The 25933-nt window shown below is 40.5% G+C and overlaps 1 protein-coding gene across 1 annotated transcript in view; it reads right to left on the bottom strand.

Annotated features, from left to right (window-relative positions):
- The window catches only part of LOC126162354 (nose resistant to fluoxetine protein 6-like), a 346588-nt gene that overhangs the window by 113391 nt on the left and 207264 nt on the right, over positions 1–25933 (bottom strand). Inside the window, exon 7 of the mRNA XM_049918807.1 lies at positions 16471–16634. Within this exon, the coding sequence (XP_049774764.1) occupies positions 16471–16634 (164 nt within the window). The remainder of the gene's footprint in view (positions 1–16470; positions 16635–25933) is intronic.

Genomic DNA, 25933 nt, shown 5'->3' with positions numbered 1-25933 from the left:
TGACCAACTCAAAAGATATTTGAAAGATAATTTCTTTCCTAATGAAGCAAAAAACCTGTATTATTGTTAGATCCTTGGGGCTGTCAATGTGACAGAACCGTACCTGAGGACAAGAAACTTGTTCATCCTAGTTTTGATGAATGATTATGATGTCGGTCACCACTTGAGAAATAATATAATCAATTTACAGTCACTAATACATAATCAGTTCTCATCGCCAAGGCCTATTACTGTACTGAAATACGCCTGATGCAAATCTGGATATTTAGAGGGTCGCCCGTGACGATTTAAAATCCTGCTGAATTTTGTTTTATATTGTCTTCCCTGTCGTGTATATTAGTGAAGAAATTAGATTTATTTTTTGTTCATTACGTAAGAAAACGTTATGTTTTAAGCATTTATTTACAGATTATCAGTATTGTAATAATTCTGCATCATAATAATGATGGTTATTATTTTCAATTAATAAAATATTCACATGTGAAACATTAAACTAAAAAGAAGGTAAAACGTACAATAACAATTTAAAACATAAAATAATGTAAGTAAAATAAATAACTAGTTTAATAATGAATGTTTAGATATATTACTTAGGTATGTCGAAATTACTCTAACAGCATGTTGTGTACAGCTTATTTTCCAAAAATGGTATTTCAGAAACCAGCTTTATTATACACCGGTGTATGTAGCTTCTTTAATTTATGTTTTAAAAATTGTTTTTATTTTTAGGACTGGTGGTGGGGTATTTTGCAAAATTTTAAATTACTAAAAAATTTGGTTACACAATTTTCAAGAACAATAATTACATATCAGCTTTTATATGAGAAACATTTTTTTATACACTTATCAGCCAGAACATAATGAGCACCTATCTAATGGCCGGTATGTCCATAATGGCACGGACACTAGCGGTGATACGTCGTGACATGGAAGCAACGATGTCTTGCTAGGTCGCTGGAGGGAGCTGGCACCACATCTGCAGACACAAGCCACCTAATTCCATAAACTGCGGGGAGTGGGGCGATGAGCTATGACGCCATATTCAATCACATCCCAGACGTATTCGATCGGGTTCAGATCTGACGAGTTGGTTGGCTGGCACATCAATCGGAACTAGCCCCTCTGTTCCTAAAACCGCTCCATCACAGTCCTGGCCCTGTGACATGGCGCCTTATCTTGTTGAAAAATGCCACTACCGTCGGGAAACATGATCGTCATAAAGGGGCATACGTGATATGCAACCAGTATAAGATATTCCTTGGCAGACATGGTGCCTCGCACGAGCTCCATTCGACTCACGGATGCCCACGTGAATCTTCACCACGGCATAATCGAGCCGCCGTCAGCTTGTCTCCGTCCTGCAGTATAGGTGTCAAGGAGCTGTTCCCCTGAAAGACGACGATTCGTGCCCTCCCAAAGAAATGACAAACAAGATATCGGGATTCATCAGACCATGCAACGCTCTGCCACTGCACCAACGTCGAGTGTCGATGGTCACGTGCCCATTTCAGTCGTAGTTGCCGATGTTGTGGCGTTAACATTGGTCCATGTATGGGTCATCGGCTGCGGAGGTCCATCGTTAGCAGTGTTGGGAGCACCACGTGAATGTTCATGCACACGTGTACTCTGCCCAGCATTAAAGTCTGATGTTAGTTCCGCGACAGTTCGCTGCCTGTCCTGTTTTACCAGTCTGCCCACCCTACGACGTCTGACATCTGTAATGGGGGGTGGCCGCCCAACCCAACGACATCTGGACGTGGTTTCACCCTGGTTTTAACATGTTGAAGACACTCACCATAGCACTCCTCGAACACCCGACGAGTCGTGCAGATTCCGAAATGCTCGTACCGAGCCTTCAGGCCATTAAAGTCTGTGCTCGATCAAACTCAGACAAATCGCGTGCCTTTCACATGCTACACACGGACAGTACGCTCACTGATACTACATGTACCGTGCGTGTGTCTGACAGTCAGTCCTCGCTAGGTGACGCTGCTGTCGCCTGGACGGGTTTACATCGATAGTAGGTCAGTGGTCATAATGTTCTGGCTGATCAATGTATATCATCATTTCGAAGATATTTCCTCCAAATTACCTTTCGGGATGTGAAATTGGGCGCGAACAAAAAAATATGTACAGCATTATTTTGCCCCTCTACGTTCCTGCCGAATTTTATCACGACCGTTCATCGACACTTGGGAATGTTCCCTTGTGAGTAGTGGATACGTTCCTAAAATCATTCTCGTGTTACAGTCTACGAGGGTTTTGATGAGATCGCAGGATGCTCGTGCAGCTTGGTGTGATATTTTGCTTGTAACGTTTTCAGTCATGTTCAGACTTAACTTCCGATGTGCAAACACAGATTTTGCTCGTGGAAAAATATTGGCTCTTCAGTTTTCCATCCCTGAGGGTAGAATGTGAACTTCGTTACATTCCCATTAATTTGATGCTGCTTAAAGTATTCTAGTGCTTATGGAGTTTGCTTTTGTTCTGGTTTTCATACAACTAAGACAAAAAAACGCCACACACCACAAAGAAATATCCGAATAGGACGGAAATCGGTAGATGTTATGTACATGTACAGACAAGCAACCGGAAACAATTTGGTAAAAATTGGATGATTCAAGAGAAAGAGCTTCATAAACTGAGCATCTCATTAACGCGTTGGTCCACCTGTGGCCATTATCCAAGCAATTATTTGGCTTGGCAGAGTTGTTGGATGTCCTCCTGATGGATATCCTACCAAATTCTGTCCAATTGGCGAGTAAGATTCTCAAAATCCCGAACTCGTTGAGAGAGAGGTCCGGCGAATTAGCTGGCTGACCACCCGAAAAATTATTAGAAAAAACAAAATTCGTTGACTTTTGAATTACATTAACAACATACTTTTTAAAACAGTTACTGAAAAGTAAGTATTGTCCAGAACCTGAAAATACCTTTTAGTACACACTCTTAGCAATATCAACACTTTCAATGACGTCTGCTATCGACTTCATGACTACCACAAAAGAAAATTTTAAAATGCAAATTTCACTAATTGTTGTTGATTTTTACTCTCAAAATACTTTTTAAAGGGATATTGATGTGTAAGTACGGCCATGAACTTTGGAATACTGAATACGACATTCAGTGGGGAAAATGATATCTGCAACTGAGACTTAAATTTTTGGGTTAATTTTAACTAAAATTTAAAACGTAATTGGAATCTGGTAGAAGAACTGATTAAAAACAATCAACTTTTTCAGAATTTTAAAATATAGAGTAAATGACTAGATTACATTTCTCTCAAAAGGCCAGCACAAATTAACTTCCCCCCCCCCCTCCCCCCATATTTGGTATTCCAAGGGCTAAGCATGCACGTAGCTCAGTCGTGACTGGCTGGGGTTTGGCTGTTTCGATGGAGGCCCGCCCCATATAGCAGCTAGCACCTCGGAGCCGTGGTGATTGCTGATCGTGTCTGAACTCTGCGGTCCGAGTCTTGTGATAGTCGGGCGTTTCAGCTTTACCCTTGAAAGGTGGCAACAGTGAGTCACAGCGCCAGAGATTGCGCCAAAGAGTATTATTCAGCCGCCTCCACTGGCAGTGCTTATTGAGAAGTCGTAGTGGAGAGTGCTGGTTGAGATGTTGCAGTAGCGTGACGTTGTTGAGAAGTTGCAATGGAGATTGCTTGTTCAGATGTTGTCATATTGTTTTGATGGGCTAGACACCAGATATTGTTGGATTGGGGATGCTGTAATGATCAGAGTGTGCTTTTCGTCAATATATATGAAGGTAAAAAATTCCTTTTTCTTATTATTTCAATGTCTTAAACAATAATGCCTCTTGGTCACAGGTTCAGTCAACAAAGCATCTGGCTCGTGTTCTTGTATTAGACTGTATTTGTGGTTTCTATGTGCAATTATAGTATTTCTGGTTTTTTTAATTACTTCAGTATAAATGGTGTTTAAAATATCTGGACTTATTGAGGAAGAACCGTGCCAGATGTGTACGTTGAATCACACTTCCACACACAGAACAGCTACACTTGTGTTTTGTTGTTTCGTAGCTTTCATAGTTGCTGGGGACTTAATTAATTAATTGTGTTAACGGAAGTTTTGTTTCATTCCTTGTTGTTATTCTATGCAGTGAGATTGCGTACTATACCAGACAGGGCCAACCGGTTACGAGACTGCGTAACCGGACAGACAGCCACTAAAATTAAAATTATTTGCATTCTATTTAATTAAGCCCCCATGCACGTGGCGACCACTGGTTCGGATCGTCCCTTGGAATTCTTCTGATAGTAAAAATAGCAGACAATAGTATTGTTGAAGTAATTTGTAGTTTAGTAATTGTAGTCTATATTGCATGTGTAGATTTGGTAATTGTCTTTCTTCTAATGGTATTTTTGCAGAATTTAATTTTTGCTGTCTTGTATACGGGTTTGACAATTTAGTGCGATTATGAAGATCTCAGTTGTTCGTTAATCATGTTTGTCGGGAAGCATCTCGTGTGAATGGTATTGTTGGAGATAGTGTCATTGTGTGTAATTTTCGTATAGTGACGAGTTTTGTATGTTTTGTAAATGATTACGCGATCGATGAAAAAGGCGAAAATGATGAATAGTGAGAATGACGAAATTGTTAACATGGCGAACTCGCCAACACAGGAGAACAGGATGATGAATAATGAAGTGGAAAACAATTTAATAAGTCGGGAAAAATAGTCCGGAAACAGTTCAAAATTTTTCACAATCAAAAAATTTTCAGAATACGAAATTAACGACAGAAGATATGGAGCAGTTGATGAGTGCAATATTAAATTTGGGATCTGAATTAAATCAGTGGGATCACAAATAGGAAGAATTAACACGAAGATGGAAACTTTGACAATACGGTTAGGCTCACAAATAGGAACAATTAAAACCGAGATGGAAACAATGGAAACACAGTTAGGCTCACGAATAGGGACATGTTTCAAAAACATGAAAGATGATTCAAAGAAAGAAATTAGAGAAGAAGTACAACCGATTTTGAATGCTCACAATAACAGTTTAATTTCAACAGAAATTAGACAAGTGGAACAGGACAGAGAACGGGAAGAAAAAGATAGCGTGATAGTACAAACATTTTCAGAGTTAAATTTACAACGTGCACACGATAAGGAAGAAATATTTGAAAGAATCGAGGAATCCGTACCAAATGACCGCGGGACTGCTACGGTCGCAGGTTCGAATCCTGCCTCGGGCATGGGTGTGTGTGATGTCCTTAGGTTTGTTAGGTTTAAGTAGTTCTAAGTTCTAGGGGACTTATGACCTAAGATGTTGAGTCCCATAGTGCTCAGAGCCATTTTTCGTACCAAATGACAGAATAAATAACCTAACACAACAGTATGAACAATTAACTACTAAATTTGTAAATACTGAAACCCGAGTCGCGACACTTACGGAAGACGTAAATAAACAGAAAGAACAAATAGGTGACTTATCGGAAAGAGCTGAGGAGATTGCAGATAAATTGACAAGTCTTAGTTTAAATGGGGACAGAGATTCAGATGATACAGCTCCATTGCCATTTGCAGAAACAGAAGAGTACGAGAACATAAATAAACATGTTGAAAATGAGGGAAAATTTAATGAACGCGTTAACGGGGGATATGAGGCGTTACGAAAGCAAGTCAAACATATTGAAAGTGAAATCGTAGGAAAAGACAGCAGAAGAAATTTAGAATCACAGATAGCAGAGGGGTTTGGAGAAAGCAATTTATTTCATTTACGAGAAGCAACAAGAGAGCGCCAAGCGCGCGAACTTGACAATAATCGACATTCGGACTGGGACAGACGCGGTAGGTCTTTGTCGCCACGAGGAGAAAACTTTGACTATAAACACTTCTTAACTGTTCGGAAGTTTAAGATCTTTTGCAATACTAAGAACGACATACATCCATGTTCATGGTTAGATCAATTTTTGTACGCACTTCCACCAAATTGGCCACTAAGTCACAAACTGGGATTTATGTGCGGCTACTAAAGTCCTCAGGGGATTCGCTACACTAAGTGAATATGTGCCGTAGCGTGCACAGGGCCCCGAGCTGTAGTGGTGCTATTTCCCTTCTAGTTTTCTGCACTGCTGCCTACTCTTTTACTACACTCCTGGAAATTGAAATAAGAACACCGTGAATTCATTGTCCCAGGAAGGGGAAACTTTATGGACACATTCCTGGGGTCAGATACATCACATGATCACACTGATAGAACCACAGGCACATAGACACAGGCAACAGAGCATGCACAATGTCGGCACTAGTACAGTGTATATCCACCTTTCGCAGCAATGCAGGCTGCTATTCTCCCATGGAGACGATCGTAGAGATGCTGGATGTAGTCCTGTGGAACGGCTTGCCATGCCATTTCCACCTGGCGCCTCAGTTGGACCAGCGTTCGTGCTGGACGTGCAGACCACGTGAGACGACGCTTCATCCAGTCCCAAACATGCTCAATGGGGGACAGATCCGGAGATCTTGCTGGCCAGGGTAGTTGACTTACACCTTCTAGAGCACGTTGGGTGGCACGGGATACATGCGGACGTGCATTGTCCTGTTGGAACAGCAAGTTCCCTTGCCGGTCTAGGAATGGTAGAACGATGGGTTCGATGACGGTTTGGATGTACCGTGCACTATTCAGTGTCCCCTCGACGATCACCAGTGGTGTACGGCCAGTGTAGGAGATCGCTCCCCACACCATGATGCCGGGTGTTGGCCCTGTGTGCCTCGGTCGTATGCAGTCCTGATTGTGGCGCTCACCTGCACGGCGCCAAACACGCATACGACCATCATTGGCACCAAGGCAGAAGCGACTCTCATCGCAAGACGACACGTCTCCATTCGTCCCTCCATTCACGCCTGTCGCGACACCACTGGAGGCGGGCTGCACGATGTTGGGGCGTGAGCGGAAGACGGCCTAACGGTGTGCGGGACCGTAGCCCAGCTTCATGGAGACGGTTGCGAATGGTCCTCGCCGATACCCCAGGAGCAACAGTGTCCCTAATTTGCTGGGAAGTGGCGGTGCGGTCCCCTACGGCACTGCGTAGGATCCTACGGTCGTGGCGTGCATCCGTGCGTCGCTGCGGTCCGGTCCCAGGTCGACGGGCACGTGCACCTTCCGCCGACCACTGGCGACAACATCGATGTACTGTGGAGACCTCACGCCCCACGTGTTGAGCAATTCGGCGGTACGTCCACCCGGCCTCCCGCATGCCCACTATACGCCCTCGCTCAAAGTCCGTCAACTGCACATACGGTTCACGTCCACGCTGTCGCGGCATGCTACCAGTGTTAAAGACTGCAATGGAGCTCCGTATGCCACGGCAAACTGGCTGACACTGACGGCGGCGGTGCACAAATGCTGCGCAGCTAGCGCCATTCGACGGCCAACACCGCGGTTCCTGGTGTGTCCGCTGTGCCGTGCGTGTGATCATTGCTTGTACAGCCCTCTCGCAGTGTCCGGAGCAAGTATGGTGGGTCTGACACACCGGTGTCAATGTGTTCTTTTTTCCATTTCCAGGAGTGTTTCTTTGTGTCTATCAAAACAACTCTTCGACTATCAATCTATCTAGAGAGTCGGTAAAAAATAACCGGATATGACTATTTTACCCAAAAGTGATTTCGGAAATTACCGTTTGGACTTACTGTATCTTCTGCAGCATTCATTCGTAGTTTAAACGAAATTTTACCTGTTTATCGTCGTGACAATATTACTTCATATGTTGACGATATTCTTATTGCTAAACGTTCTTGGAGTGAGCATAACAAAATTTTGGAATCATTGTTACGTATTTTTGCAAGAGTTGGCATTACAGTGAACTTGGAAAAATCTGAATTTGGTCGTTCTCAGGTGAAATTTCTTGGTCACATTATTTCTACAGACGGTATTCTTCCTGATCCAGAGAAACTAGATGCTATTCGTAATTATGCTGTTCCTGCTACAAAACGTGATGTTCGTAGTTTCCTTGGTGTCTGTAATTTTCTTAGACGCTTTGTTAGATTGGACAATTTGGCCACACCTCGTTTATGTGAACTATCTGGAAAGAAATCTAATTGGTGTTGGGATGAGGAAGCTCAATCAGAATTTGAACAACTTCGTGATGCTTTAGTTGCTGCTCCACTTCTTTCACACCCGGATTTATCTAAAGATTTTTGTTTGTCGATGGACTCATCATACAAAGGCCTAGGTGCACATTTATTTCAAGAGATAGAAGAAAACGGCGTTGTAGTTCAGAAAACTATTGCATTTGGAAGTCGTGTTCTCTCTAAATCAGAAAAGAATTATTCGATTACGGAACTTTAAGCTTTGGCTGTTGCATGGGCTTTCACAAAATTTCGCATATTTTTGTATGGCAGACATACTAAGGTTTACACCGATCATCGAGCTCTGGAATTTCTTATGTCAACAAAATTAACTCGTGGAAGATTGGCACGATGGGCGTTGTATCTATAGGAATTTGACTTTAGTATTGTTTACATACAGGGATCTTCAAATATTATTGCTGATGCTTTATCACGTGCACCTATGGGTTTGAAACGAAGTGCTGAAGAGGACTGCAAAGAAAACAATTATTCCAGAATGAGATTTTCACTCTGCAGCGGAGTGTGCGCTGATATGAAACTTCCTGGCAGATTAAAACTGTGTGCTCGACCGAGACTCGAACTCGGGACCTTTGCCTTTCGCAGGTTCTGCAAGGTTCGCAGGAGAGCTTCTGTAAAGTTTGGAAGGTAGGAGACGAGATACTGGCAGAAGTAAAGCTGTGAGTACCGGGTTGAGTCGTGCTTCGGTAGCTCAGATGGTAGAGCACTTGCCCGCGAAAGGCAAAGGTCCCGAGTTCGAGTCTCGGTCGGGCACACAGTTTTAATCTGCCAGGAAGTTTCAAAACAATTATTGTTTGATGTATATTCAAGGTTTTGCGTTCGAAAATTTTATTTCGCATTCGCTCCAGGACATCACTAAGGAGCAAAACAAGGATCCAATCTGGAAGGACATTAAGGAGAAGTGGAGGAGAAAGGAAAGCGTAGCGATCAGACAGTATTATTTAGTTCGCAATGATATTCTTTTTAAACGAAAATCGGTCGACAACTTTGTTTGGTTAGTTTGTATTCCTGATGAGTGGGTTAATAAATTGATTTCGTACACACATTTCAGTTATGCACACTTTGGTCCCAGAAAATGCTTTCATAAATTACGAGAAAATTGCTACTTCAGTAATATGGAAAAACGTATTCGATCTGTTCTTGCCAAATGCAAATTATGTGAAAAGGCTAAGCCGCCAACTATTTCTCACAGAGCACCGTTGTTTCCTATCATTCCAGCGAAATTAAAGGACATGGCTGCAGTCGATTTGTTCGGTCCAGTGGTTCGTTCTACTAATGATTTTGCGTGCATTTTGGTAGCAGTGGAATTGATATCAAAATATGTGTGTTTTACACCTTTACGCAAAGCAACAGCTCGTTCACTATCTAATGCTTTCATCAAACATTTTCTTAAAGAAGTGGGTCATGTTGATAAGGTTATATCAGATAATGGATCACAGTTTCGTTCTAAAATTTGGCTTCGTACTCTACGGCGTCGTAAGATTAAACCAATTTTCATTTCACTTTTTCACCCTCAATCTAATGCTTCAGAGAGATGGATGAAGGAAATCAATAAATTGTGTCGACTTTACTGTTATCAGAATCACAGAACGTGGGATCAGTATCTTCATATTTTTCAAAACATTCTGAATGAACTCCCTAATGATTCAACTTCTTTACCGCCTACATTGATATTAAAAAATAAAGCACCGACAAATCGCATTTCTGAAATCGTTCCTTTTCCGCCTACACGGAAACTGCGGCATTCTGAAGTTGTCAACCTGGCTCTACGAAATATTGCATCTGCGGCTGCTGGAAGAGAGAAATCAGCTAAACTTCCTGGTCATTTAAAAACCTTGTCAGTTGGTCAAAAGGTGTTAATTAAGTCTCGCCGTTTGCTCACAAAGGAAAGGGCTTGTGTCGCAAATTTTTTCTGCTTTATAACGGTCCATATAGAGTTCGCAAAATTATTCATGATAACACTGTTGAAGTAGAAACTCTTAAATCTCGGCGCTCTAAGGGAATACATCACATATCGAACGTTAAAATTTTTGTGGAATGACATACTTTAGAGAAACTAACAGTTATACGTAAACACACGGAGAGTACAAGGATACCGCGCCGTGTTCCGGCGGCGGCACATACTCAAAGCAACAGTCAAGTCTGCGCAGCGCACAAGGCAGTCGTTGACCGCAAACAATTACTTCCTACGTCACGCGTAGCTACAGCTGATCGAGCGCTCAGTGCGAATGCACTGACAGCCGTAAACAAATACACAGTCGAATTTCTCTGATTAAATTCAGTATAGAGCTATAGTGACTTGATAAATTATTTTTCAGGATACAGTTGTATAAAATATTTAAAACCTTCAGGTAAATTCTGTGTGTGTCCGACGTTAAGAGGACTTGCTATCGAGAAAATTTCGGGAAGAATGTAATTTCGAAGAAGAAACTAATAAACTAAAAAGGTAACTATTGATTGAGTTTATTTTTCAGGAAACATATTTCCGCTTAGGTACGTACTTTATACGTAATTTTCTGCTCGCAATTACGTGATTCATACTTTGTGCTAATTTCATGTTCTATGAATTTACTTGTGAAGCGACGTGCTTGCGTACATTAACTGATTTTGACAATGATTGATTAACGAACAGGGTTGTTACTTATGTATATTATGCATCGCTTGGCTGCACTGCTTTTTCACTGATGTCACATTTTTTTAATTATGTGCCAGCTGTGCTTATTTGTTTAAATTATAATTGTCACCTGATTAATTGTGCTGACTGTGGTTATGTATGTAAGTTATACTTTGTGATTTATCTGCTTGCGTCTTCATGTTTACTTATTAAGATTACATATGAACATTTATTTGCTTATGCTGATATGATGCTAATGGCCTGTTTATTATGTAAGATACATATTTGCTGCTTTGCGTATGGATTGCATATTGACACATTTTTGTTTTGTTGTCATAACTACTCTATTTTGGTATATAGAAATGCTGATGTACAGTGGATGAACATGGAGTTTGGGTCACACTATGGTATTAATTGTTCGCTTGGCAGAGCCTCGTTATAGGGATTGTGCTACATCCACTTGTTAATATTCTGTTCTCTACTGGTATATTTACTCGCTATTACATGTTTTGCTTATGCTCAGTGCTTTATATTTTAAGATATGAAAATGAACTGCCATGAGCTGGAGGTTTTATGGAAACTGTATAAATTTATGCTAATAGAAAGGAAGCTAACGACATGAAATACCAACACTAGGTTTAGACCATTGACAGTTATTACACTGCATTCTTCGTGAGCAACTGAAATAGTGACACTTGACATAAGAAATACTCCACATGTTTGCTTCTGTTTTGCCATGATTTTTGAAGTGGTGTACACACTGTGAAATATTACGATTTATTCATTCAAAGTCTTATGTGATCTTTCATACTACGCACTCGCACCTACTTACTGAAAGTTATTCAAACTGAAGGCTGTTAGAGGTCATGTATGCCTTTCTTTTATTTTATGATGGACAAGGTAACCAAAATGTATTTTATAATTCATAATGAGTAGAAGATTTGGCTCAGGTGGACTACACAGAGGTTGTGTGTCGACATCGTGTCTTCGGATTGCATGGGATGATAAATTGAAGTTTGCACTAGGATTTTGTCTGTACTTGTTCGAGGAGACTGACTAGAGGAAAGAGTTGTTATGGAAGTGAAATGATATTGGTGATAAGGTTTATTTGTATCGACGTATTGAAGAGGTATTATTGAGATTGTGTGAAGTTGATTATTGGAGTTTTGGTGGACAAGAGGTAAGGTAAATGATATTGATGATAAGGTTTATATGTATCGATGTAAGAGGTATTATTGAAGTATTAAGATTATGTGATGATAATGTTTATTGGAGTTTTGGTGGATAAGAGGTGAAGTAAGTGAGGAGCACTTTTTTTTTGTTTGTTGGTCTATACGGAACAAGGATGAAGATAGCAGACTAGAACACTCAAGTGGAAGGAAGATTGTCTACACACACACTTTGTTAAATCACTAAGCAGTATATACTTTTTTTTTTTTTTGGAAAGAGGAAGCATTTGCATATCTTGGCACGCTGACAGTTGTTCAGCAACCGTACATTTTGATTTGGCTTGGCAAACATTGGTCTTGACATGATGACTATGACGTTGACTAACTATTATTGACTGTTATACACTGTTACCACTACTACTTGATACACAAGTTGAACATAAAATTTTGGACAGAATTACATTTACACAGTTAACACTATTCAATTACATAGTAGTACTTAATGTGGATGAAAGATAAGTGAGTGTGTTTTGTGCGTTTTCCTTTCCTAATCCCAAATAATTGGTACCGACTTATCTCCTAAATATTATTTTACTTGTTTGTTGTGGCTTGCACGGACACCTATAAATATTATAGGTTTACTGATATTTGTGTATTTGTAATAGTTAATATGACAATTATCTGATATCATTTGTGTGTTTGTTATTATTTGTATGTTTAGTGTAAAAGCATTGATAATAATTTTGTAAAAGCAACTGTGTGTGCCTTCAAACTGTTGTTCGTGCTTGCACCTATTCAACATTGCTGGGTGCCACTAGGAGATGTTTAATTTGTGCCACTAGGAAATGTTTAATTTGTGCTAATGAACTCTGATGTACTGTCTAATTAGTGATAGTGAATATTATGGACTGTTACCTGCACCTGTTCAACATTTTGGGTGCCACTGATGGACTGCTTCTACTGAGATAATGTTACTTATTGCTGTCTGCACCTGCTCAACATTACTGGGTGCCACTGATGGAACTGCTTCTACTGAAATGTCACTTGTTGGTGTCTGCACCTGTTCAACATTGCTGGGTGCCACCACTGGAATTGCTTCTACTGAAATAATGTCACTTGTTGGTGTCTGCACCTGCTCAACATTACTGGGTGCCACTGATGGACTGCTTCTGCTGAAATGATGTCACTTGTTGGTATCTGCACCTGTTCAACATTACTGGGTGCGACTGATGGAACTACTTCTACTGAAATAATGTCACTTGTTGGTGTCTGCACCTGTTCAACATTGCTGGGTGCTATTGATGGACTGCTTCTACTGAAATGTCACTTGTTGCTGTCTGCACCTGTTCAACATTGCTGGGTGCCACTGATGGACTGCTTCTACTGAAATGATGTCACTTGTTGGTGTCTGCACCTGTTCAACATTGCTGAATGCCACTGATGGAACTGCTTCTACTGAGATAATGTCACTTGTTGGTGTCTGCGCCTGCTCGCCATTTTTGGGTGCCATTGTTGGAACTGTTTAAATACTGCTGATGAAATGTTATGAGACTGCTATTTGCACCTGTTCAACATTGCTGGGTGCTTCTGTTGGAACTGTCAACTACTTTGAGGAGTTCTACTTGTTCATTGAACTATTGAAAGGGTTTTATGTGAATATTTGTAAAAACTGATTTTTTGTGTGTTTACTGTTAATGAAATGTTATGAGATTCTTACCTGCACCTGTTCGTCGTTTCTGGTGCCATTGATTGAATAATACTTATGTAAACTATTATGTAAAATCACATGTATGCAAGCACTTGTATTCCTTACTGTATTTTATATATTAGGTTATTGAAGGGTCAGTGCAAAGCCAAAATTTATTTAGTTATGTGATATTTACTTATTAATATTACTTTTTAATTTTTGTCTGTATTTTTTTGGACGAATTTGGTGGTATTTTCACCACCAATGCTGGCAAAAATATCATCAAATTCTAGCCCGTGGAGGAGGGGCATATGAAAGGTGGCTACACTGAGTCACAGCGCCAGAGATTGCGCCAAAGAGTATTATTCAGCCGCCTCCACTGGCAGTGCTTACTGAGAAGTCGTAGTGGAGAGTGCTTGTTGAGATGTGGCAGTAGCGTGTCGTTGTTGAGAAGTTCCCATGGAGAGTGCTTGTTCAGATGTTGTCATATTGTTTTGATGGGCTAGACACCAGATATTGTTGGATTGGGGATGCTGTAATGATCAGAGTGTGCTTTTCGTCAATATATATGAAGGTAAAAAATTCCTTTTTCTTATTATTTCAATGTCTTAAACAATAATGCCTCTTGGTCACAGGTTCAGTCAACAAAGCATCTGGCTCGTGTTCTTGTATTAGACTGCATTTATGGTTTCTATGTGCAATTATAGTATTTCTGGTTTTTTTTAATTACTTCAGTATAAATGGTGTTTAAAATATCTGGTCTTATTGAGGAAGAACCGTGCCAGATGTGTACGTTGAATCACACTTCCACACACAGAACAGCTACACTTGTGTTTTGTTGTTTCGTAGCTTTCATAGTTGCTGGGGACTTAATTAATTAATTGTGTTAACGGAAGTTTTGTTTCATTCCTTGTTGTTATTCTATGCAGTGAGATTGCGTACTATACCAGACAGGGCCAACCGGTTACGAGACTGCGTAACCGGACAGACAGCCACTAAAATTAAAATTATTTGCATAATTAAGCCCCCATGAACCCTACCTGTGCGGTGACATTGGGCGTGTTCCTGCTGCTGGTGGATGTGGCCATATTTCACTGTCTGTGATTCACTTCGGCCTGATATACTAATGATGGTGAGCAACATTCCGTAGGCATTAGTGTTCGTCAGGTTTCGCGAGACAATATACCCTTCCTGTGCAGTCATTTCTGAGTTTACTTTGTTATTTTGACTTTAAACTAATTCGGATCGTTCTACTGGGCGTGTTTGGCGCACGCTTCTGTGTGGATTAGCATCCTGGCAATATGCTGATAATTGTGTCTTCACTAATATTCAGTTTCCTCTTGGATGCAAAGCGCTGGAAGGAGGACACCTTTCTGATCTAACCTGATCTAACCTGTACATTTGCAGAAATGTTCTTCTAAATATGCTTCTTGCTTTTGCCTTTCCGCTTTTTAAATGTTCTGTTACTCGCAACATTTTCGCTAGAAATATGATATTCAAACAAGACTGCACCCACACTGCCTAACTACTCAACACAATTCAGAACAACACACTCAAAACCACGCTCGAAAACCACACAACAACGAACTTCGATGTAAAGCTGTCTTATTTTCTGCCAGAGTTGTCAACCTCTGCACAGAACCCACACATCGCAAAACGCCTATCCCTATCGCCGAAGAAAACAGAAGGGAGTTCAAAAGATGTAAAAATCTTTCTCCGACAAACAAACAAAAACAACCTGACAAACGGGTCAGGAAACGCCCACAAAGAGGAGCGCAGGCCTTATTTATTTATTTATTTATTTTTAAGTACTTAGAATTAAAGTAGATACGTGACACTTGCAGCAAATTAATCAGAAAGGTTGGTAAAATTTTAATATGCAAAAAACAAAAATTCCAATTTTCATATTTTTCACTTTATTGGTGTCTTTAATACATCGGTTAACTGTTTCCTGTTGCCACAGAAGAAAGTGACTTGCATGGTGTAGAGCAGGAGTCAACTGAGACACTGAATGGCTTTCTGTGGTGTTTGGAGATGAATCTCGTTTCTGTTTGTGGCGACCAGATCCAACTCCAACGACCTGATGAAAGGTCACATGAAGCACCATTTCATGAGACCCATACCCCCACTAATAAAACCACAGTGTGAGGATCTCTTCAGCATGACAGCTGGACTGATTTGGTAAATGCTGAACAGAGGCTGAATGTTCGTCACTATTGGTAACAATGATTAACCCTCGTGTGATACCTCTCATGACTAGGGTACCAAATTACATATTCCAACGTGATAATGCAAGACCTCCCACCGCATTTGTTACCACAAACACCTTGGGAAATGTACGGATCCCTACATGACCTGGTTCCCTGATTTCTCACCTATCGACCATGTCTGTTTGTGTAAAATAAGATAAATATTTGTTTCCAGCAACAATTTCCTTATATCAAGGTACACATCAAATGATTTAAGTGCACTACTATAGTATATATTATCGGTGAATCTGTTCTACCTTTCTCTTCCTGTTATCTAACAACTGTTTTTCCTCGTTATCACGTGAGTTCATGGCATGCATAGACCATGTATAAATATGAGAGTACTGTGCCAAGAGACCATATTTGTTGTTCGACCTCTGCGTTGATGTTTTGTTTACGTACTAGTAGGCTACAGGAACGTGTGTGATGCGTAAACTGGATACTGCATGCTGCTGTCCACATTCAAAGGTTCCGTCTCCGTTTCGCGAGACAGCGAAGCAACTTTGAGACCGTGCGTGTATAAATCACAATCTTAATTATGCACGTCGTAACGATAAACAGCAAAATTAAGCGTAAAATCCAAGTAAAGTCAATACAGCTGCTTCCTGCATTGATGGCTACACTGAATCTTACCTTATATATCGATTTATTATTCCCAGAAAGAGTTGATGGAATTTCACTCCTTTATCAAGCGCCTGGAAGAGCGGGCTTGTGATCGTCATGGCTCCAATTGTGAAAAAGATGTCCACAAACAGGACACCATTAGCAACCAACATGCTAGCCGGTTGTCGAAACAGCTGAAAGCGTAAGAAAGTTCTTTAAAATGGTGTCACTTAGAGGAAAATGATGATTACTGAGTACATGCCACGAAAATATTAAATCAGTGGTCAAATCAACACTTAACAAGAAACTGATAGGAAGAATTTAGATTACATATTTTAAAGCTTAGTTTAGACAAGCATAGTTTAGACAAGAAGAGAATAGAGGCTTTCAAAATGTTTTGCTACAGAGGAATACTGAATATTAGATAGGTGGATCACGTAACTAATGAGGAGGTAATGAATAGAATTTGGCAGATGATGAATTTGTGGCACAACTTGACTAGACGAAGGGATCGGTTGGTAGGACATGTTCTCAGGCATCAAGGGATCATCAATTTAGTATTTGAGGGCAGGGTGGAGGGCAGAAATCGTAGAGGGAGATCAAGAGATGAATACACTAAGCAGATTCAGAAGCATGTAGGGTGCAGTAGTTACTGGGAGTTAAAGAAACTTGCACAGGATAGAGTAACATGGACAGCTGCATCAAACCAGTCTTTGAACTGAAGACCACAACAACAACACTTTAATGTTGTGATTCTGGAAGAACTGAAATGTTTGTTAATCCGGAAGGGAACATTAGCTCAATTTGGGTGACTGCAGAATAAGCATCGGTCGCGATCTTACTGGTGAGACTGTCCCATAATTCTTTCTGAGTGAACGGAAACAACGATACATCAATGTCAGGTCACCGAACATAAACGGTACTGCAGGGTTGTAAATCAGCCGTGGCAGAGAACTATCTATAAGAGACCGACCACGTATTAAAATTCACCGAGACGCAGGTCCTCTACTTGGAGAAGAGCTACAACGCCTGTCTGTTCACGGAAACCATATAAATTCATAAACATGACAATAGTTTCAACAAGAAAGAAGAAAGTTTCATTGAAAACGGTTCCTGGATTCTTGTGCTGCAACGAACGACCTTTGCAGGTAGTGGGCTCTACTACAGGTTGCCACCACCAATGAACGGTGACCCTATGTCAGTGCCGTCCACTCGTACTGCCCAGACGTTAGACAAAACGATAAACATTGGGTGAAGCTCTGGATATGCATTTTAAGATAAAAAAATTACGTACCACGAAGGAATTATCCGAATGGGGAGGAATTTGATAGAGGTGATGCACATTTATATGCAAACAAATGATTACAGTTTTAGAAAAATGGGATGATTTGTTCAAGAGAAAGAGCTTCTAGCAAGAACAGTATTCAGTGATAAGTCTCGCTTCAAACAGCACCGATGAGCAGCGAAGACGTGTGTGGAGACGCAGTGGGACACCATCTGTCACCTGTCTTACGGCCCGACAATCAGGATTATGGTCTGGGTACCTTTTTTTTCATAACAGAATCACTTTGGTTGTCGTCGGCAGCACGCTTACAGCACAGGGGTACGTCGATGATCTACGTCCCGTTTCGTTGCCCTTCGTGGCTAGCCACCCTGGGCTTCCATTTCTGTTTGTTAACGGCGTCTTGCACACGGCAACAGTTTCTACTGCTTGCCTTCGTGCTTGATAAACCCTACCTTCGCCAAAAAGATCGAGGGATCTCTCCGAAATTGATAACGTGTGGAGCATAATGAGCAGCGCCCTCCAACCATCTCGATATTTTGAAGATCTAATGCGCCAATTGGTCAAAATTTGGTACGATATCCCTCAAAAGGACATCTAACAACTCGACCAATCAATGCCACGCCGTAAAACTGCTTGCTAGTGCTGGACCAACGCGTTACTGACTTGGCTCAGTTTGTTAAACTCTTTCTCCTGAATGCATTGTTTAGTTTTTCTAAAATTGCAGTAATTTGTCTGTCTGTACATGTGCGTCACATCTACCTATTTCCGTCCCTCTCGGATAAATCCTTCATTGTGTGTAGTTCTTTTTTCGTCTTACAATGTAGAAGCTAACAGCAAATATGTCAACAATAAGATTAACTACAATATGTGATGTTAACAGCTGGGAAGGCGCTGATGAAGCCCTTCAATAAGCAGAGTTGGCGGGAGAGACATCCTGCAAAATTCACTTTGCGTCAGACATTTAACATCAGGCCAAGTGGTCAGCGTCTCATCACTAGAGGTGCCGCTGGACTTTTTGTTCTGGAGGTAACATTCCCATCCCAAAAACTGGACTTCGCTCCAGAGCTTGAGATAATCAGATACCATGAGGCGTAGCAGAAAACAGACTTTTAGCCCAGGTGGCACCCAGTTCACTGCTGTCAAGAACAGTACAACCAGACTGTCGGACTCTGTAGCGTCTGGACTGACGCGCAAAGGGGGGAGTCCGTCTCCTCTGGCCACCTTCGCCCAAACACCAGAACATTTCGCCCCGCACTAAATGTAAATACTGCTTATGAGCAGAAAAGCTGCATGAACTATAACAAAAGTTAAACGAACAAAAAATACAAATACTGATTATCCAAGAAATAAGACTATCTGCCATGCAATGGATTTTTGGAGCTATAGACTTTTGAAAAGTAAGGAGGAGAAACGAATAACGAAAAACCTGCCGATTTTAGGTGTCGCTTTTGCAGCCGAGAACGGCAGTCACCTCCATAGCAAATGTAAAGACTGTAAACAACACACCAATGACAATCGCCCTGAAGTGTGCAACATGCACACTAATTCATGCACAGGTGCCAATCAATACTGAAAATAAAACCAACGGCGAAAAGGTACAAGAATCATCAGGGAAAGTAAAAAACTTCTAAAATTCCCCAAAACCATGTCAAAATACTACGATCGATTTCAGTGCACACCTAGACAAAGAAAAATTGCAGGAAGATAACAGGAAAATCCCCGCACGTAAATGGACCACCTAAAACGCGCGAAGATTAGTTGAAGGCCAGCCACGTATTACTGTCCTGCGACAACCTCTTCATCTCTGAGTAGCCCTTGCAACCTACGTCCTCAATTACTTGCTGGATGTATTCCATCCTCTGTCTTTCCTACAGTTTTTAAACTACAGTTACCTCTAGTACCATGGAAGTTATTCCCTGATATCTTAATAGATTTCCTATAATTCTGTCCTCTCTTCTTGTCGGTGTTTTCCATGTATTCCTTTCTTCGCCAGTTCTGCGGAGAACCTCCTTATGCCTTACCTTATAAGCCCACCTAATTTTTAACATGCTTCTATAGCACAACATCTCAAATGTTTCTATTATCTTCTGTTAGGGTTTTCCCACAGTTCATGTTTCACTACTGTATTCACATGTTTCACTGCTATGCTCCAGACGTACATTCTTAGAAATGTCTTCCTCAAATTAAGACCTATGTATGACACTAGTACACTTCTTTTGCCCAGGAATGCCATTTTTGCCATTGCTAGTCTGCTTTCGATGTCCTCCTTGCTCCTTCCGTCATGGTTTATCTCGCTGCCTAGGTAGCAGAATTCCTTAACATCATCTATTCGTGATCACTTTCTCGGTCTTCTCATTTCTGCCACCTCTCATTATTTTCGTCTTCATTCCCTGTAACAGGTCCTGAAATTTTTCTTCACTGTCACTGATGATACCAATTTCATCAGTGAATCTTAAAATTGATATTCTTTTACACTGAATTTTAAACTCTCTCTTGAATCTTTCTTCAATTTCCGTCACTGCTTCTTCGACGTATAGACTCAACTGCAGGGTCGAAAGACTACATCCCTAGTTGAGGCCCTTTTTGATCTGCACACTTTGTAACAACAACAACGCTATACTATTGTGTCTATAATAATTTTTTTCTTCTGAATTTCGATAAATTAGTATAATCGATGTTCTGATTTCATTTCTTTTTTGTTTCATGCCATTATGTTAAAGAAACTGTAAACAATTTTCGATGTGAATCTTAATGTTTATGTTCAATTTCAAGCAATGTTGTTATCAAAGTGAAGTGTAACTAATGTTGAAACTATTGTAAGATGTTAAAGTTGTAATTGTACGCCTGGTCCATACGTAGGCAATGTATTAGGATATGTAGAATGCAAAACCTTTGGTGAATACCCTGTCTATAGGGGAGCAGGAAAAGGCGCAGGCAGGCGAGCGCGGGAAAATGCACACAGGCGCTGTACGGTATAACGGGCTCAGCAGCAGCAGTAGTAGTCGGAGTCGGGCATCGTCTGAGAACCACGTCCTGGACCGAGGAGGCTCTCCTGGAAAACGTGATTTCGTAGAGCCTCGGATGTGCCGTTTCCGACGCCTATACAGCACGGCACAATTCCATAGGCACTAAATGGAAAAGTATTGCGACGCTAAGAAGAAGCAAAGTGCCGGTACATCAAAAGCCATTGCTGTAATTGTATGTGTGCTTTGTGCCTCGCCATCTCGCCGCCTGCCGACCGCCGCACCGATACGAACAGGTTGAAACTTTTAGTACTGTATTCGTGTGGACCAGTGTTACTTTTGCTACATACTGTTCATTAACAACTTAAATTTTACCAGAACTGTCCTATCAATTAATTATCCTCACAACTAACCTAGACAGGGTCCTTTCCACTTGTTGTGCAATCCGAGATGAAAATTTAAAGTTTATGTTAATAATAATTACCTGCAGACCTATCTATGTTAGAATGATGTTTAAAGAACTTTGTTGTTAATGAATACATAGGTAAACAACATAGGTCTGACAAAGTCGGAAGATAATGTTGAAATTGGTTTAGTAATGAAGTTTAATTAATTTGAGACAAAATAATGGTAGTTAAATGAGCAGGAAATAAGATAAATAGAGTAGTAAATCATGTATTGGAAATCTTAAATGCTTAATGCTTCCAATAATCAAAATTCTCAATACAGTGATCATAACAGTTTCAGGGTCTCCCCCCCCCCCCCTTCTTTTCTTTTCTATTCATTTGAATTCTGAAGTGTACTGAACTGATTTGACCAGCAAAGTTAAAGTCAATATAAAACCTAAATTTATCAGTGTTTTACCCTTCTTAAAATTGACATTGTATGTGTGTTTCAAAAGTGCTATTTCTAGGATAACCTAAGCCCGATTTCAGTCAGATCAATAGACAATACGAAGTTTGTAGTAAGCATTATAGTGTATTGTTGTGTATTTATGGCTTGTCCACATTATTACAAAAAGTGAAATTATAAGTTCAGTAGATTTTCTGGTTCAAAGATTTACCATATTATGCAGTGTTGTTACGTGTTGTTTTGTATGAACGTACATCAACTTGTACAGGGAAGAAACTTAGTTAATGCCTAATTAGACTGGCGACCGTATTATTAACAATTTGGTAACATCTGCTGTGTTGTTTCTTGTTCGTCCTAACGTGTGGCTACACTCCAAAATTGCTTGACGTATCATTGTTTTTACTGAGTGGGTGTACGTCCGATTTGCCTCCATTCAGGTACACGCGGTCAATATATGTACCAAAATCCTTTCTTATAAGGTGAAGCCCGTCAACTTACCATAGTACAGGCTTTAAAAGTATCGTACGCCCGAGCGTAGTGTTACAAGTGGCTTCCCGCTGACAGGACATCCAGTTGATATCGGTCACAAATTAACGTGAATACCGAACAGTGGATGTTCAGTGCCACGAATTGTAATAATATTCAGTAAAATAAATAGCAGTGAACGTCAAGTACGGTAGTGTGGTGTAATTTGCATTCAGTATGGACAGGAAGGTAGACAGAGCAGATGTGCCGAGCGTAATGGAAGAGGCGCATGGCAATAGCAGGAGTTTACGCGGCCAGATAACAGATGGCGTTAGCGAAAGGCAATTGGCGTATATACAATATCACGAACATGTTAACGAACAGATTGAAATGTCGAGATTGCCTCGAACACAGCAAGGGATAAAACAAGAAGTAGGGGATGACTTTGTAGACGATAGTGGATACGTGAACTAATCCACTGACATGTTTGACTCTCCACAGGTAAAGAAAGCACCGAAAGAAACTTTTGAGGTAGAATCGGAACGCACAGATTCCGTAAAACAAGACAGTGTGAAAATTTTAAGCATGAACGATTTATTCGAACAATTAACCAAACAAATTGTAGGACAGAGTGAGCAGCTCAAAACACAGAATAATCAGCTTAAAACACACATTGCAGAGCAGCTAAAAACACAGAATGATCAGCTTAAAACACACGTTAACGAGCAGCTTAAAATACAAGTTGGTCAGGTTAATGCACAGGTCGAAGAGCAAGGAATTAAAATTAGTAAACAAATAGAACAGGTAGAAAAAAAAGTGGGTAGTTTGAGCTCTGTAATAAATACTATGAAATTTGAAATTGACACAATTAACAAATATATGGATACTATGCAGGGGATAATTGACAACATTAACAGTAGGTTTGGTGTTGAAATTCTCAACATCCAAGAGAAAGTAGAGCCTCTAGTTGAAACAAAAGTAGACGAAAAAGTTTTCGGTCTTAAAACTGAGATCGTAAACGAATGTCAACACGGAATCTCACAGTTGAAAAAGGCAGTTTCAGACACTGAAAGAGAATTAGGCGAAAAAGTGACCGGATGTGTACAAAAGTGTGAAGAAAATGCGTCAAAAATTCAAGGCAAAATTTCGATCTTGAGGGTAAAATTAAAGATAAGCCGGGTGTTGTCTGTAATGGCACACCACTTACGAAGCTATTGGAAGGTCAGGAACGCTTTGATCCCGCCAAGAAACATAACGGATGGCATCCGTTAGATTTCATCAAAAATTGTGAGAGAATATTTCCTTAACACTTGTCTGATCAGGAAAAGATAAACGTAGTAATTAGCGCCTTAGCAGGTGACGCTAAGCGCTGGGGAATTAATTTGAATACCGAACGAATGACGTTCGAAGAATTTAAGCAAAAATTTACGGAAGAATATTGGTCTGAACAAAAACAGTATCATTTGTGGCGCGAGTTTATCATGGCCAAACTTCATAATAACAGGGGCAGGAATTCTTTGAAAGATTTCTGCGAGTATTCGTACCGGAAATTGACGCATTTAAGAGGGAGAAGATCTGATTCTGAAATAATATGGGAGCTATATAAAAAGCTTCCAGAAGATTCAAAGAGATATGTGGGAAGCAATCATCGCAGCTTCCAAGCGTTTCTCGAAAGGGTCGAAGACGAAGACCACTGGCGCAAAAGTCGTGCCAATTATCAAAATTTTGGTAACAGAAATAATCGTAATAATGACGAAAGAAATGACGGCGAGGGTTTTCGCGTCAATATGATACAAAGGGGTAGAGGCAGAGGCAGAGGAAGAGGAAGAGGAAGTTATATAGGTCGCGGTAGAGGGTACACAGCGAAAAATAATAATGACGCAGGAAACTGATTTCCGCTAACATTGCGGGCCAAACGGAAGCAGACAGTACTTACCGGCCGCGATTTAAGAAATGTTACCGGACCGACAGTAAAGTTATGAGACAGGTTAGAGACAGGCGTGGAACGACGCAACGTGTTGTTGCAGGCCAAGCGCCAGGTGCGAGCACTGGTGAGTCATATTCGCCGTTCAGAGCGATACATGTTAACAGGCGAGTGGAGCATCAGAGGGCAACAGCCCAGCCTAGCAGAACATATGGTCAGAGAGAAGCAGCTAGCAATGCGGCAGCATTAGATACGAACATTTCCGTAAGAACTGGTGCATACATTACGAGGGGTAATTCCGTGGCGAAGGGAATAATAGATGAAGCTGTGGATACACAGAGAGGTGCGGTTAGCAATGTTAGCAATGAAGCAAAAGGCGAAAATGAACTAGCAGAAGTAACTGATTGGTGTGTGCAGATCGACGATCTGTACAAAGGCCTAAAGCAATGTGAGTGGGAGGTTTTAAGAAGGAGTATGAGGCAAGGAAGTTGATTAGTGAAAAAGGAGATAATAGGGACATCGATAAGGTGACGGGCCCAAATTTGAAGAGGAGAGAATAAACAGTGCCGCGCTAAGTACGCATGTTGCTGATAGGACAATGATTAAAGATAAGAAGGAATTGGAGAATGAAATCCTAAGGATTGACGAGGAAGCAACTTCTGTTAATGATCCGCCAACAGTACAACTGCTACCGAAAGGCACCGTGAGGAAGAGGCAGGTAATTACCTGAAAGTAATTGAAGTCCACGAGGATTACACTAAATATGAAGCAACAGTAGATGTGAGTAAAGCTGATAACGAGGCTGTTTTGTCAAAAGAAGATATTGAGCTAAAATCAAAGCCTGACGAAAATGCTGAGGAAAAACTTAGTGCTTGTCTCAGAAGAGCTTTTATGTTAGAACCTGAAAGCGATCCAGAATGGTCGGATTCTGACGATAGTTCAGATGACGAATATTTCGGTACTAGTGATAATAATGGGGATATAGCTAATTACGATATTGTACCTATTGATGATGAAGTTTCAAAACAAAATCCAGATGTTGAGACTGAACAAAGAAAGAAGGAACCACCTGACGACTCAGTGTTTATTTTGCGAAGAGTTCAAGTAAGCAAAGACTTTGAACTCCAGAAACCGCGAAAGCCGCCAGATATAAATGGTTCACAGGTCAGGAACGTATCTTGGGATGATGTCACAGTCGACCAAGTTGTGTTGCGGAAAAAACAGGAAGGGGCATAACCATGGGGCCTGGGGCAAGTTTATATCGGATTTTGAGAATGTCATGAACACCTTACATCATGAAACTACTTGGTTCCCACCGGAAGAAATTTTGTTAGGCAGCAGAAGTAAAAGTTTAATTGAGGAAAAACTAGAGTTTCCGCCTTGTACAAGATTGGGGTTGAGTCAAAAGAAAGAATTAGTTAGAAAAAGGGCAAAGCAAAAAGCTGAATCTAGATCCAAAAGACATGATAAAAATCTGAAAGTTTCAAAATTTTAAATTGGAGATTATGTTCTTTTAAAACCCCACGAAAAATCTAGTGAACTGAACCATGAAATTTCCAAATTTAAATATATTTATAATGGACCGTATTTGATACAGAACATTCCACACGATAATGCTTACTACCTAATCTACCCAAAATCCAGAAGACCTTTAGGTGTAAGAAATGTTGTGGACCTGAAACTGTATCTTCCTAGAAGTGAGTGACCTAAGTACAATCAGAAAGCAATTTGCAGTAAATTTGCTGTATATTATGCAGAAACTAATTTATGCCAAATGTAACAAATCTTTGTAAATATATGTAGACCAATATCAATGTGTTAATGTACTTATGTGAGTTTCACATTGCCAAATATACTATAAATGTAAAGAGGTATGGAGAAAAGGGCTGAAAAGAAAGGATAAATGCTGTAAGCTAGATAAAAGATGGGACCGTCAAAAATGAAAATGGGCAGTGTATGAGTCATAATATAAAGGACTGCCAAACACCAAAGAGGGCAGATAAA

Source organism: Schistocerca cancellata, chromosome 2 (genome assembly GCF_023864275.1).
Source record: "Schistocerca cancellata isolate TAMUIC-IGC-003103 chromosome 2, iqSchCanc2.1, whole genome shotgun sequence".
Lineage (NCBI taxonomy): Eukaryota > Metazoa > Arthropoda > Insecta > Orthoptera > Acrididae > Schistocerca > Schistocerca cancellata.
Note: the sequence above shows the minus strand (reverse complement) of the source record. Positions and strands in the feature narration are given on the sequence as shown.